Source organism: Rhipicephalus microplus, unplaced genomic scaffold, assembly GCF_043290135.1.
Source record: "Rhipicephalus microplus isolate Deutch F79 unplaced genomic scaffold, USDA_Rmic scaffold_133, whole genome shotgun sequence".
NCBI classification, from domain to species: domain Eukaryota; kingdom Metazoa; phylum Arthropoda; class Arachnida; order Ixodida; family Ixodidae; genus Rhipicephalus; species Rhipicephalus microplus.
Window position 1 is genome coordinate 319,673 of NW_027464705.1, and position 13,806 is coordinate 333,478.

The 13,806-nt window shown below is 43.5% G+C and overlaps 1 protein-coding gene across 2 annotated transcripts in view; it reads left to right on the plus strand.

Annotated features, from left to right (window-relative positions):
• Window positions 1–13,806, plus strand: part of LOC142790845 (uncharacterized) — a 73,033-nt gene that overhangs the window by 56,523 nt on the left and 2,704 nt on the right. For both annotated transcript variants that reach the window (XM_075885375.1, XM_075885376.1), the window contains 11 exons: window positions 599–661; window positions 2,411–2,522; window positions 3,882–4,004; window positions 4,095–4,186; window positions 4,323–5,450; window positions 6,390–6,461; window positions 6,524–6,645; window positions 8,483–8,625; window positions 9,967–10,070; window positions 10,602–10,701; window positions 12,015–12,096. In XM_075885375.1, the coding sequence (XP_075741490.1) occupies window positions 599–661; window positions 2,411–2,522; window positions 3,882–4,004; window positions 4,095–4,186; window positions 4,323–5,450; window positions 6,390–6,461; window positions 6,524–6,645; window positions 8,483–8,625; window positions 9,967–10,070; window positions 10,602–10,701; window positions 12,015–12,096 (2,141 nt within the window). The remainder of the gene's footprint in view (window positions 1–598; window positions 662–2,410; window positions 2,523–3,881; window positions 4,005–4,094; window positions 4,187–4,322; window positions 5,451–6,389; window positions 6,462–6,523; window positions 6,646–8,482; window positions 8,626–9,966; window positions 10,071–10,601; window positions 10,702–12,014; window positions 12,097–13,806) is intronic.

Below are 13,806 nucleotides of genomic sequence, written 5' to 3' on the forward strand. Positions count from 1 at the left end.
GTGCTTTTACTGGGGCTAGCTCATATGGCACTCTGAAGTGTAACAATGTACTGCATAGATGAATAGAAACGAATGATACAAGAGCTCAAAACAGACAAATAACTACTACACTAACAACTGTGATTCAGTTGCTATCGTTGGTCACATCATAATTCAATAAAAACTGTCGATGTGTGAGGTTCTTGCCTGTTTCGTGCCCCTGTGTCGTTTGTCTCTGTTGCATCGTTACACTTCAAGAACTGTTAATTACACTATCAAATTTGAGGATGGAGATGCACAAATCAAGGACAGCATGGGCAGAAGGCAATTGAGCCATCATCATTTTGACCCTACAACAGGTGGGGTGGCTGAAAATGGGTTCTGTTTGCTCAGCACTCGTGGAGTGCCACTTGGCCTTTTATCGGTGCACACTTTCTCCTCCGCCGCCGATATGGAAGCGCGATAAAGCAGCCGGCCTCCCTCTGATACCCCTCCCTCAAGCAGCTGCTGGCGCTCTTGAACGCAGGTGTGGGTGTAACGCCCAGTTCCATTAAAATGTGCCTAATGTCTGAGCTTTTATGGTCTTAGTAAAGACAGCTGTTTTTTTTTTTTTTTACAGGTCAGCAATGGAGAAGAAAGTGAGCTATCTTCGCTCCTGGAGCAGCACAGCAATCGCATCCAGGTAAGTCATCGTTGGACTTGGCTGCCTTTGCGTCTGAAAGTGAGCTCCTGTTCTTTATAGTGTGTGATAGTCAGGCGTAGAATACATATTTTCTGCAGCTGTTGTTACACTTATGCAGCAGCCAGTGTATTAAATTTAAGGTATTACAATTGTTCAACCACATTGAGTCTGTTAAACTATAGCTTTTGAGGTACACTAATATGTTGTAGTCTAAAACCATGCAGGGAGTTTGTGACACTCTCTTTGCTGAGCTTCGGTTTAGGCAAGAAAATTTGACCGTTCACCAGGGAACCGAAGTTGCCGAATATGCAACAGCTGTTTTGCTTTTTTGTGCTATTTCAGCTTTTGTTACGTATGAACATGATGCATCTTAGAGAAGACTTGCCGACCCACAACTTGCTTTGCTACTGCACCAGACATTCTGCTTGAGGCGTTTTCTTTTTTAATAACATTAGCTCTTCTCTATTTCCTAACCTCCATTTGCATTCTTCTATTTAACTTTCCTGGCTATGTGTAATCTAAAACCTGTTTTTGACTGTAAGTTGTTTTTTGTCCACTTTCATAATGGCAATGTTAGTTTACTTCAGTTATAAACTAAATTACAGGTAATGTTTTTCTAAGCTTCATAAACTCGTGCATTTCTTATCAGTGCATAATATTACTAAGATTGCAGGAAGAGAAGTACTTGTATGGCCTGTGTACCTTATATTTGGTGGGCCTTAGAACCAAAAAGTTGTTGCGCATTTCACATATTTTGATGCCTGGTGCCATGTTGTGAAATATTATTACATGCTTTTACGATACTGCTCGCACTACATACATTCATATACTTTTTTTTTTTCAAGGCTATCTCAAGCACGGGTGTGGCTCTGTGACCTTTGCGACACAGAAGCTCTGGGTTTTTTTCCCACTGCAGTTGAAAATTTTTTTCACTATGTCTTTATTTGCAACTATATCGAATTTCAGCTCGCAGACAATGCTGAGTTTTCATTACAACCGAAGACATCGATACCAAAGTTTCTGCGAAACAAGCTCTTTAACATGCTCATATTAAAATACCTCTGCCTAGTATTGCTTTCGCTCAGCTAGGCTGTGTAAACATGTACTTTGATATAGATTATTAAAATGTTGCTGACAGTTGAGCCTTGAGATCCACAGCAGGACAACATGGGCCGTGTTTATTTAACCCTTTGATGACTGGAAGTTGAAAAACATGCCAAAATTACTGATAAGTTTTTTGCTCACTTTGTAGAGTTACTATCTGAATGAAATGGCACCTTTACTTTAATGAAATATTTTTTAAATTCTCTAGTCTCATAAAACGATACAGCATGCACAATATCAGAAGCGGCAAAGCTGTGAAAACGGAGAGACATGAGGAGGAGGAGAAATAAAATTTATCGAGAAAAAACAAAACAAAAGAAAAACATAAAACAAGTGGGACCATCTAGCGTCGAAAAACACAGCTACTACAGCGTGTATGGTTGTCATTGGTTCCATGTGGCACCAGTTTTTGCTGATGTCGAACAGAGTCGTCATCTGTCATATTGTTAGAAAAGCTTACGACAGCCATACTCGTCAACGGTCGTGAAAGGGTTAATGCTCATGCAACTGTGAAGCTTCCCACACTTGAGTGTGGTAAATACATGGTTTTGATTGTGAGACTATGGATTTGATTGGCATTCACAGGTGACTGTTATGGCTATCACATCATGTGTGTCTGAAACCTTGAATGAATTTGTCTTGCAGGAGCTCGAGCGGGCACTTTCCCAGGCGGCCATTGAGCGGCAGGAAGAGGTGGCTGCCCTGCAGAGTCATCATGCTGGGCAGCTCGCACTGCTCCAGAGACGCTTGGCCGAAGGTTTGTGTTTCACCTACGTCTGCATTGTGGATCTCGGCTAGGCGAATATTTCGCTCTCATAATTCAATTTCTCTTTTTTAAGTGTGGAGTACTTTAGGGGGCCAGGCTGTCGTGTCCTGTAGAATGCTGTTGTCGTCGCTTTGTGTACTCCATATTGAGCGTCTACGCTCTCTTCTTCCTTTTGTTCTTCAAGTACCTTGATGATGAGCACTTATCATAATTGGCAAAAAAAAAAAAAAACTATTGCACTTCGCGTAATGCTAGTAAAAACCACGTATACAATAGGAAAAAGAGACGAAGAAAGTGGGAAATAGAGAGCAAGGAATAAAGTAAGAAGAGAAATGGAAAGAGCAAGAAAGATAGAAAAGTAGAGTGGGGAAGGAATAAATGGAGATTATTAGAGAAAATAGAAAGACAGAAGAAAAGGAGACAAAAGATGTGAGAGAGGAGGAAAGGAAAAGATACATGCAGAAAACAGAATACAAAAAACAAACATATCTGGGCGTCAAACAATTTCACTGAAGCGTGTCATGGAATACGTATGCAATGTTGCTGACCCGGATATGTTTCTTTTTTGTATTCTGCTTTCTAGCCTTAAATTCCCCTCCCTCTTACATAAGGCAGTTCGCGATCAAAATAAAGCAGTTGTTAGTTTGTGCATCACTCTGTGTCGTCTGTTGGTTTTTTGTCGTACCCTGCGGCACATCACAAATATGCAAGTACATGTGAAGTGCGATAGAAGTTATGTTTGCCCAATAGTATGTTTAGTTTAATTATTGTATTTACTGATGTACTGCATTTCCAGATGAGTACTTTTCTTAGGCTCCTACCTTGTTCTTCTGGTTGGTGGTTGTTCTTTTTATCACCATTGCAGAAGGTGTTGCTAATATCTCGGAGCTCCAGGGCGCACTTGTTTTCAATGCTGAATATGTTATGGTAAAGCTTGGAGTGGTAAAATAAATCTTTTGCCATATCTTGTAATATACCCGGGGATATGCGGTGTGTGTTAATGCAAAAGTAGAGCTTGGCTCCATTGGAGACATGCTTTAGTTATGTGTGCATGCTCTTGCATGAGAGCTTTGAGGTCGCGTGATGGCTAAGAGCTCTAACTCTGCTCAGTTCTGCCATGAAACATTGTGTGCTTTCTCTGTGTAAAAACAAATCAAATGCATCAAACCTGTAATAATTTAATTAGCTTCCTAAAGGTGTTTGGCTACTCGCTCACACTAATAATCTATTTTCTGTGATTCCTGCACAGTTATTCTTTAATTTACTTCAAAGCAGCAGTGATTTGGTTTTGTTTCAAGGCCTCCTTCGAAGGGAGCTAACTGAGAAAAAATCTTTCCCCATTCATTGAAGATGATGCACCATCATCCCTGCAAAAGTCTGGCACTGAGCTGCAAGTGCCCAAACCGAATGCCCCCATGAGCATGGACTCTCACGAGCTTGCAGACTCAAAAGATGACACCTGCCAGACAGATGGTGAGGACTCGCATTGCCTTATTTAGGATGTCATGCCATTGGTTCGAGTATGACTATTTGTAAGCGGCACATCATGATCCATCATTTCAGATCACATGCAACATGATCTGTGCGTCGAGCAGTTGCTTCAAGAAAAACAACAGCTGGAAACGAGCCTCGTTGAGTTGGACCGTCAGAATCAGGTACTACATTATAATTGACCAGCCCTGTTTCTTCATATTATTAGATGACTGTTTTTTGCCAAATAGCAAGAATTTCTTTGCTCCATTTATCAATATGTTTGCTTCAAGTGACCGTTGCTGTCACACTTTTGTGCAGGAGGCCCTTGCGCAGCTACTGGCTTTAAAAACAAAGCTTGAGGCAGAGAACCGCCAACAAGCCGAGGAGCTGAAGAAGTTCGAGAAGTATTTAAAGCCAGTTTTTAGTCGAGCTGCGCAAACGGACTCCACGTCTCTCAGAACTGCATCAGTTGAGACAGAAAGTGTCACTACATCTGCGTCTTCAACTGGTGTTCAGACTCAAGTAGATATGGAAACGTCTCGAGAAGAACAGCACTCGGTAAGTTCCGAGGAGGATGATGAGAGAAAATTCAAAGAAGCTAGGGAGAAGTGTGCTTGGCTGGAGCAAGAGCTCGCTAGTCACAGTGCTCGAGAGCAGCAGCTGGAAAAGAAATTGGAGAAACTTACGGCCAATGGCGTCTTTGGTGAGCGTCAGGAAGGAGACGGAGCCGCGGCGCAGGACACCTCTACTACGACGGCCAGCATGGAGGAGCGACTGCGCAGCCTGCAGGCAGACAAGGACCGCATTCTGTCGGTGATGAACGAGAAGTCGCGCGAAAGCAGTTCGCTCAAGGCCGAGGTGCATCGGCTGCTCGGTGTCATTGCTCAGGAGCGGCAGGCGGCGGCCAAGCTACGTCGAGAGCAGCAGGTGGTTCAGGAAAGCGACGATGTCGAGCTGACTCGGCAGGCCCTGCGCAACCTCTCGCAGCTCGTCCGAGACCGCGAGCTAGAAGTTGAGGCGGAGAAGCAGAAGAACGCCACGCTGCTCCAGCTTCTGCGTCAGTGCTCGCCGGTCGAGCAGGAGCATCTGCAGGAGCTGCTTGAGGAACGCGAGTCTCTCGCTCAGCGAGCTGCCCTGGCTGATGAAGAACAGGGCCATCTCAAGGTGGCCCTGCAGCAGAAGGACAGGGAGCTGAGCGATGCGCTAGCGCAAGTTGACAAACTGACGCTCGATCTGGGGCTTCTCCGCCTGGAAGTGGACTCCTCGACGCAGAAGCTGGAAGAGAAAAACAATGCCCTCCTTGCTGCACGGGAGGAAGCGCTTGCTTTGCGACAGCGGATAGTCGAGCTCCAGAGTGCTGTGCAGCGCTTCGAGCATACACAACCAGAATCTTCTGAAAGCTCAGTGCAACACTGGCAGACACAAGCAGAACAGTATCAGAAGCAGGTAAGTCTGGCTTAGCTTTAGGCATAAGTTTAGGCATTTTTGACAGTATAAACATGCATAATGCAAAATGTGCTGGTGCAACCTCGTGGATGTTAGTTCCCATGCTTCAGTTCTGGTTGCCTTATTGCATTTGTTTGCATGCGTGTTCAGACTGTTTAGTTAGCCAATGTCGCATACCACGCCATAGAAGCTGTGCCAACCACTGTGGCCCAGGCAGTGCATTTGTGCAGTAAGAGGCAGAAAATATTGTTTCCTCAGCTTAATGAAGTTTCCATGCTGGAATTTGCAGCTCTTGAAGGTTTCGTTTTATGCAAACTTAGAGCCCGGATGTGGACAAGTGCAGTTTTTTATATTGGAGTATGCAAGCTTGCATTATGTCATGCCAGGGAAGCTTGGATAGGTGCATCTTATATACCAGTGTCACTAATAGACCAGTCTTTTTCTGCAAATCTTGCAAAGTGCAGCAGTTGCAACTTATTAGCGTGTATATTGTAGTCCATTACTTTGTATGGCTTGCATGTGATACATGAGGGGTTGACTTGCAGGCAGGGAAATTCTCAAGGAGTGCAGGCTCTTAATCAAGCTATCAAAATTATATGAAAAAACAGAACATTGAGTTATGTGAAACGTGATTAGCTGTGCTAGTACATGCAGTTACGATATGGTTGCTTTCGTGCCAGCCAGATAAGAGGCACCTATCATGTTACAATAAAGCTCGAGTGCTTAACATGGACAGGTCACGCTTTGTCTTCTTGGCAGCTGTTTCCGTGATGTTTTTTTGCATCTGGGCAGCTATAGGAGTTTCGGTCAACCAGATTTCTTGCCTAGCTTGTTTGAATTAAACCTCTAGAAAATCTGATAGAAACCTACCAGATTGTTTAGGTTATGGCCATTATAATGCAGTGGTTGCTGTTTTACTTTCTTTCTGATGACTGGTAGGTTCATGAGCTGCAACTGAAAGAGGCCAAACTGAGCAAGGAACTCGAGCGGCTGCGGACTCATCTCATTCAGGTGTGCTTTTTTAGCGTAGCTGTGTACATTTTGAGCTCATTTTTTGGTGTTGTGTCATCTAGATGGAAGAAAGCTACACTCGAGAGGCACTTGAGGCCGAGGCCCGAGAAGAAAGTCTTCGAAGCCGTCTCATAAAACTGGAAGAGTGGGCACGTGTGTCCGAGTCTGCAGCTCAAAATGCCACGTAAGACTGGCTTACCTGTTGCTTTTTCGAATGACAGCCAGTAGCGTGTGTTGTTATATAATCATCATGGTGAGGTGCTAAAAAAGACGACAGGCCTGCGCGGAAAGAACAGCACAGTCGCAGCAAAATCTAGAAGAACGGCCTTTCAGAGCCTTTTTCAAGCACTCATTGGGTAACTGCTGCAAGCACACTTGCTTGATTACCCACTGCAGCATTAATATAAATATTTTTGGGTAGTAGGCCAGCATTCGCTGGGCTATTTTTTGTCATTCTTCTGAGAAGCGTGGTATCCGCTATACGCCTGCAAGGAATTTTGTGCGAATTGTTCATGCAGTGGCTTACGATGAGGAGGAATTATGCCTGAATTGGGTATGCACCACAGTTAATAGGTGATCAAGAAGCTTTCGTAATGGGTTGTAGCATTGGACGACCCAGTCGTTATTGTGCGACGACTGGTTGTTGTTTCGCTGTTGTAAAATTCAACTGGACGCTGTTCCACCAGCGTCCAGTTGTGCTGTTGTAACTTCAACCATAGCTCAGCGTGCGGCTTAAGCACTCAACACGTCACAATGCCTCACAATCACCTAGTTTGCCATGTGAATAATGCCATGCCTCTGCATTGAGCAAACAAGATGGCAGATTTATTAAAGGGATACTGAACGAAATTCTTGCCGCCAATACTTTCAGTCAAATCGATGGATTGGATCCTGAAATCGATAGAGACAACCTTCATTCCAAGCAGAAACAACGGTAAAATAATAAATGTAACGCGTTTTTCACAAACTGCTGCGTCTAGCGGCAGTGCCGTGAACTATAGGATGTGACGTTTAGTGATGTCAAACTCACCAGAAACTGGCAAGCCAAGTATGCCAGCCATTGGCTGTGTCTCTAGACTCGCTCAGCTTCTACTTTGTTTCCTTGAACCGGTATGAACAGCAACAGCAGCGAACAATGCTTCCAGTTGGGACTAAGCGCGAGCGCTTTTGTGGAAGGAAAAGAGTGGAGTGAAAGGACAGCTGGAAAAAGGGAAGAGGAGGACAAGAACATGTGCATCCTGCATGCGCCTTGGTAAATTTGACGTCACTGCTCGCGCTCGTGAGCAGCCGCTGTGTGCTCACAATATATCAAAAGTACAGCCAACTGTTCAAAAATACAGGAAATAAACTGTGTCTATCGAAACAATGGCATCTTCCGAGTGAAATTTCAAAGTTTCGTCAGTTTTTCTAATTTTCGTTCAGTATCCCTTTAACTGTGACGCCGCGGTTCATGGCAATAGTGACAAGAGCGTGGTTTGACAGCTGTCTTAGTGGTCCTGGCACATGAAAAATTGCGCACTTTTTTGAAAAGTAACTGTCACCTTGAGGCTTTCAACAGAAAAATAACTTCTAATTAAGCAATATTACAGGCTTTTAACTTCAAGTTATCGGTCATTTTTTCCCATAGGAGGGCATGCAAAATTGATGGGAGCACTTGTTGACTTTTAATTAACTGAAAATATCAATTAAAGCGACTTTGAATTATCGAGAGTCAACTGTAGTTTTCTCGATAAACTGGCTCGCGTCATATTTCACAGTCAAGGTACCTGACCGGATGCATGGCAGTTTTCTGCTGGCACTAATGTTCTGTGTGCGCATTTTTCTTGTTTTCCTTCTGCTCACCTACCTCAGTTGTCAGTCAGCGTTATGTGTGTCTCATGCACATTCTTTTCTATGCTATTGTACGTCCTGTAAATAGTATGAGAGCACAATCATGGTTGTTCAGATATTGAGCAAATAAGTTGTTTTTTTTTTTTTTTGTTTGAGTAAATTTCTAACATAATTTCACCGTCTGCAATCAGGGAACAGGCGAGCCAGCAGGTGGACAACCTTGTTCAGCAGTTGGCCCAGGCACAATCGCAGCAGGCGGCACTGGCTGAAGAACTGCGCCACAGCAAAGCATCACTCACCAACCTACAGTCGGTGCTGGACCACTTTCAGACAGGTTGGTATCCAGGGGTGCTTTACTTCAACGTTGGTCGGCTGAATGAAATTAGTGGAGATATGCACACAGAGCTTAGTGATATTCGAAATCAAACTTTCGGGCCTCTCGCCGTAATGACGAGGGGCAACTCGGTCTCGAACAGCCCGTCTACCTAGCATATTTCTCCCATTTATCTAAGTTTGCCCACAGTGTGCCTTTTATTCAAGGTCACGTCCGCATTTTGTGTTCATCCTGGCTGCCATGAGTTCTCATTCTATTTTATTGGTGCAGCGAGTGCATACACCTGCATTTCAGTCGGTAAATCGGGCTTGTTTAAATGTTGAAGGCGTATATTACATGGCAATTGTTCGGCAAGAGCTCACTAGAGAACATTGCTCAAAGTGTAGTTTGTCACTGGTAATGTAGACATTAATAATGTCTACACATCACCTCTAGTCTTTTAAAGGGATAGTAGTAAGTTTACGTAGATTGCTATATTAGCCTTCTGTAATTACAAATTTACCATTTTTAGCAAGAACAGAACACTTAGCCAAAAAATTATCACATTCGAGGTGTTCCGTTGTCCATTTGTCATGGTATCTCTTAAAATGACATCAGAGCCTTTTTTTTTTCTGTTTCTGAACTGCAGCTTTATTTTACACATGAGAAGTTATTAGATAAACTTCAAAAATATAAAGAAATGTAAAGTAAGGTCAGAGCTCTAGCTACCTATTAGTGTAGTGGAGCCCACTGTACAGTACTATTGACAAGATTTGGCCACACTGACCATGCTCGTACTTATGCTTGATTAATGGCAAAGTTTTCACATTGCTGACATGTCAGCTTGAGCACACAACCCCTGTTTTTTTTTTTTTACTGATGTTACTCATATTGCATATGTACCTTATGTTACTTATGCTACCCCTGCAGACTGACTAACGTGTTTCATTTTAGTATTTCTCTTAATGACCAGGTTTTAGTGTATGTGTGTGTGTGTGAGTGGAAAAGGGGAGGGGGCACGTGCTTGTACTGTTCTTTTTTTAGTTGTGTTGCTTTGCATAGCAATGATTGTTCTGGGGTCAGTGTCTCAGTCATGCTAGTGCCTTTAATCCTGATCCTCTTGGTTTTCTGTAAGAAAACTCGCAAATGTGTGTATAAAAAAAATACATTTGCTTATCTTGTGGCAGTTATTGGGGAATTTAGATGGTCCCCGTTGACACGAAGTTCTGTTGCAGTATCAGCATCTCGATGCTTTTAGAACTGCCCTATAGCTGCTCTTAAGTCATATTATATTTCATTGTGTTGATGAACCTGAGCTGCGTGTTTTGATTCACTGGGGTTTTAAAAAACTGTCACTTGCAGAGAAGGACAGAGAGATTCAGCTGCTGCGCTCCTCTTACGAGTCACAGCTATGCTTGGAGAGGGAAAAGTCTCAGCAGCTCATTTCACTGGTCACTCAGAAGCAGGTACGTGTCCACAGCTGGGCAGGAAAGACTCTTTCTTCTATCAACATTTGCCATGAATTTTGTCGCTTGTGCTATGTCTTCAAGCTCATTCAAGAGGCATGGGGTTGGGTACAACTGAAAAGCTCCTCAGATGACTGTAGTAATAACATAGTCCAGCTCAAGTACTCATTGGCAAAACCACCGGTCGTTGGTCTCATGACGTCAGTCTAGAGTGGGCATAGCTTCTTTCAAACAGAAATGCCTTCTGAAGTTTTACTCGACCCTTTAAGGTGTTGGTATGTAATTCAATAGCACTGCCAAAGGACCAAGATGTTGAGAAAACAAGGAATGAGTACAACAGAATTATGTTTCTTTCTGTAGCAATCATCAGAAGTCAAACATGGTCACTTGGGTTGCATGCATCACACCAGAACTCAATAGAGAAGAACGTCTTTTCTTTAGGATGCTACCTCATTGGACCTTTTCAGAACATGCACAGTAGAATTGGGGCAGGAGTGTCCAGCAATGTTTTGAGTGTTTGCTAACCTGTAGGAACAACTGGAGGGAAGCAGAGATGCTCTCGAAGCTGCTGAGAGGCTTAGCCAGCAACTGGATCGTCGAGAGGAGGTCATAGCGACGCTCAAGCAGCAATGTGAGTAGCCTGGCCTAGCATGCCATTCTTTCGTCTCTGAAGCACGGAGTCGTTTTTGAAAAATGAAAGGTGTTCTGCACGGTGACTTCACTGGAAGAGAGAGACACCACTGCACTGGCACCCTGCCGAGGCCTAATCTCATTTGGTATCTCTGGGGAGATGAGGGACGCCTGGGGAACCAGATGAGATGCTGTCTCGGGAGGACCACCCATGCATGGCGCACCACCGCACATTCTATCTTCCCCTTCGGGTAAACCAGTTGTCTACCATCACCAACTGCTCGAATTTGCCTTTCTGCATCTGCTGCCTGCGTGTGTTTTTTTTTCTAAGGGCTGCACTGTTCCACTGAATGAGCAGTGTGCCACTGCCTGTTGAAGGTATAGTTGGTGCATGGTGTGAATGCTTCGTGTTTTTTGTTCCTCTTTTACTCTTTTGTTTGTTTGTCCATGTAGGGTTCGTGCTTTTGATGCTGCTAGCATGGCCTGTTGTCAAGTTATCCTCAAGACAAGAACCTAAGTTGACATTAATGAAACATGGTTGCTTGAAGTCTGGAGTATTGTCTAACCCTTGCCCTTTAATGCACCAGTTTCATTGAAGAGGTGAAAATCTTACATGAATCAGTTACGAACTGATCAGAGGAAAAAAAAGCTTATTTGCTATAGCAGAGCTGTTCATGCGAAGGCTCGGCACTTGCATGTACCTGGCATGAATGTAGCTGCTTCAGTCATGAACATGCCTCCTTTCTGAAGCTCTGATTCACAGATTGTAGCATGTAGTAGTACTTCAAGAGATGAAAAAAAAATCCGTAAACAGGGATTGTGTGCTTGAGCTGACATTTCAACAAGCAGACTTGTCTTCTTCAATGCTAGAGCTATCCGTTAAGAAGACAATCTTGCCTTGAAGACAAGTGCATTTGTGGAATTCAAGCACGCACCTCCTGTTTACTGATTTTTTCATCGCAAGCTTTTGTCTTCCCCTTCCCTTCGTTTTTTGAATTTCCTGCTAGAGATGGCGTGATTTGTAGCTCTGCCAACTGATGTGCCTGGCGCATGTGCATTGCCATAAGCATGAGGCGCATGACATTGGCCTCCGTCGACTGCTGCAAGAAGACCGTGGTGACCCAAACTGAGCCTGGGCCTGAGTATTACATCAGGTACTGGTCTGACAGATGGGCCACCAGTACCTGTGTGATATTCACTCCCCCGTCCCAGACACTGCATCGTCCTCATCCTCGCCACAGGCTATGCTCGTTGCATGCGTGTGCCACAAGTGATGTGGGGCCAACCATGCAGCCTTGTTTCTTGTTGTTCCAGTATCTGAGCGAGAAGCCGAGCTGGAGAGGATACACCAAGAGGTCCACCATGTCCGCAGCACGACCGAGGGAAAGGTTGACAAGTATGTGGATTCCAAGGGGAAAAACAGAACAGTGGGGTTGCAGATATGCCTCTCATGCTGTCCTCTATTTTTATATCCCCTTCAGGCGAGAATTATAATCCACTGTCTGCACACGTCTCAAATTTTCATGGCACGATTCCAAGGCACTCAGTGTTACATGCCAAGAAAAAACATGAAGGAATGTTTTGTTTTGTGTGTGTTTCAGTAATGCTAATTAGCGTGTAATTAAATATCTAATGATTTTTTAATCAGTCAGCATCAGTCTTCGCATAAAAAGAATGAAATATTAGGCCCAAGTGCAGGCACAGTATTTTTTGTTGTTGTTGTTGCATTCATTTGAGAAAAAGAAAAAAATGCTCTTGATGTGGGTCCCGGAACACTGCACGTCAAACAGTCATCAAACACTGTAGTGTCTCAATCAAAGTGATCCTCTGGAGCAATACGCAGCATAAAGAAGCTAAATTATTGGTATTTGTCCACTCGGGAATCCTGCACAAATGTGCACACGTTACAAGCCATTCGAATAAACATGCGATGTGCCTCTAAATTTGGTATGTACAATTTTACATGCTGCTGCTGAAGGGAATATAATGCTGCACATTGTTCTAAAATTGGATAGCCAACATTGCATCACAACTTTTCACCAGCTTCAGCCATCTGTGCTATTTTATGGGTAAATCTATACCTTTAAAAGTGTAGCAGTCACTTTCACTGAGATAGTTGTGTCATCTGAGCAGGTACGGTCACATATGACATCGTTGTAAAAGCGACACGTCACCTTTTGGTACTAGCAATGCTGGCAGAATAGCGAGAACTTCAGAGCAGCACAACTTAGGTTGCTGGCCCTTCCAACAGCATATCGATACTTTTGCCATCTCAAGCAAAACTTTGCTCTTTTATGGGGTGGTATGATGTCATAAATTATAATTTCTGCCCATCCCAGCTCCCCCACTTGTGGGCCTGACGCCCTGAGTGCCTCAAAGAAGTTCTAATCAGGTTGGGTCGCATCACTCTCCCTCACGTGACGGTGAGAGAAAGTTCAGCCACTGCTCCTTTTAGGGTTTGGAGAAGCAGCACGCATGTCATTTATGCTAGGTCATGTATATTCTGATATTTCAGTCTTGGAAACGATCTTAATGACATCTTGCCGTTTGTGCCACTCATCTTTGTCATTTATGAATGTCATAGTCTGGCATATTGGATCACTAATACATGGGATGAGCAAATATCGAATTGTCAACTTTAATAACAATTCATATAATAAATATAAGTGTGAATCAAAGGGGGGAGTAGGAGGCACTGAGCTGACTTTTCAATTTGTGCTTTAATGTTGTGCCCATTTCGATACTTGTTTTCAAGTTATTGGTGCTGCAACGTATCAGAAAGTAAAAGTACAGCGAAAATTGAAAATGCTAATATTTAAATAAAATATTTATGCACCCCTCATGCCAAACTGATGAAGCAGTTAACGAAACTACTACAGCCTTGCAATGTGGGAGGCTAGGCAGGTATGTACTATCAAGGTTCCTTTGAGTCGTAAGGAGATAGTTTACATTTAAAACACCTGTATAGTGTCCTAGCATTAAGTCTAGTATCCCTATTGTATTGTACATGTGCTGTACATGCAAAAAAATAGCACAATATGTTGTTCACTTGTGTGTGGCCGCCAAGAGTTTCAGTGATCACAAGTGTCCTCACGCAGTGAGTGAA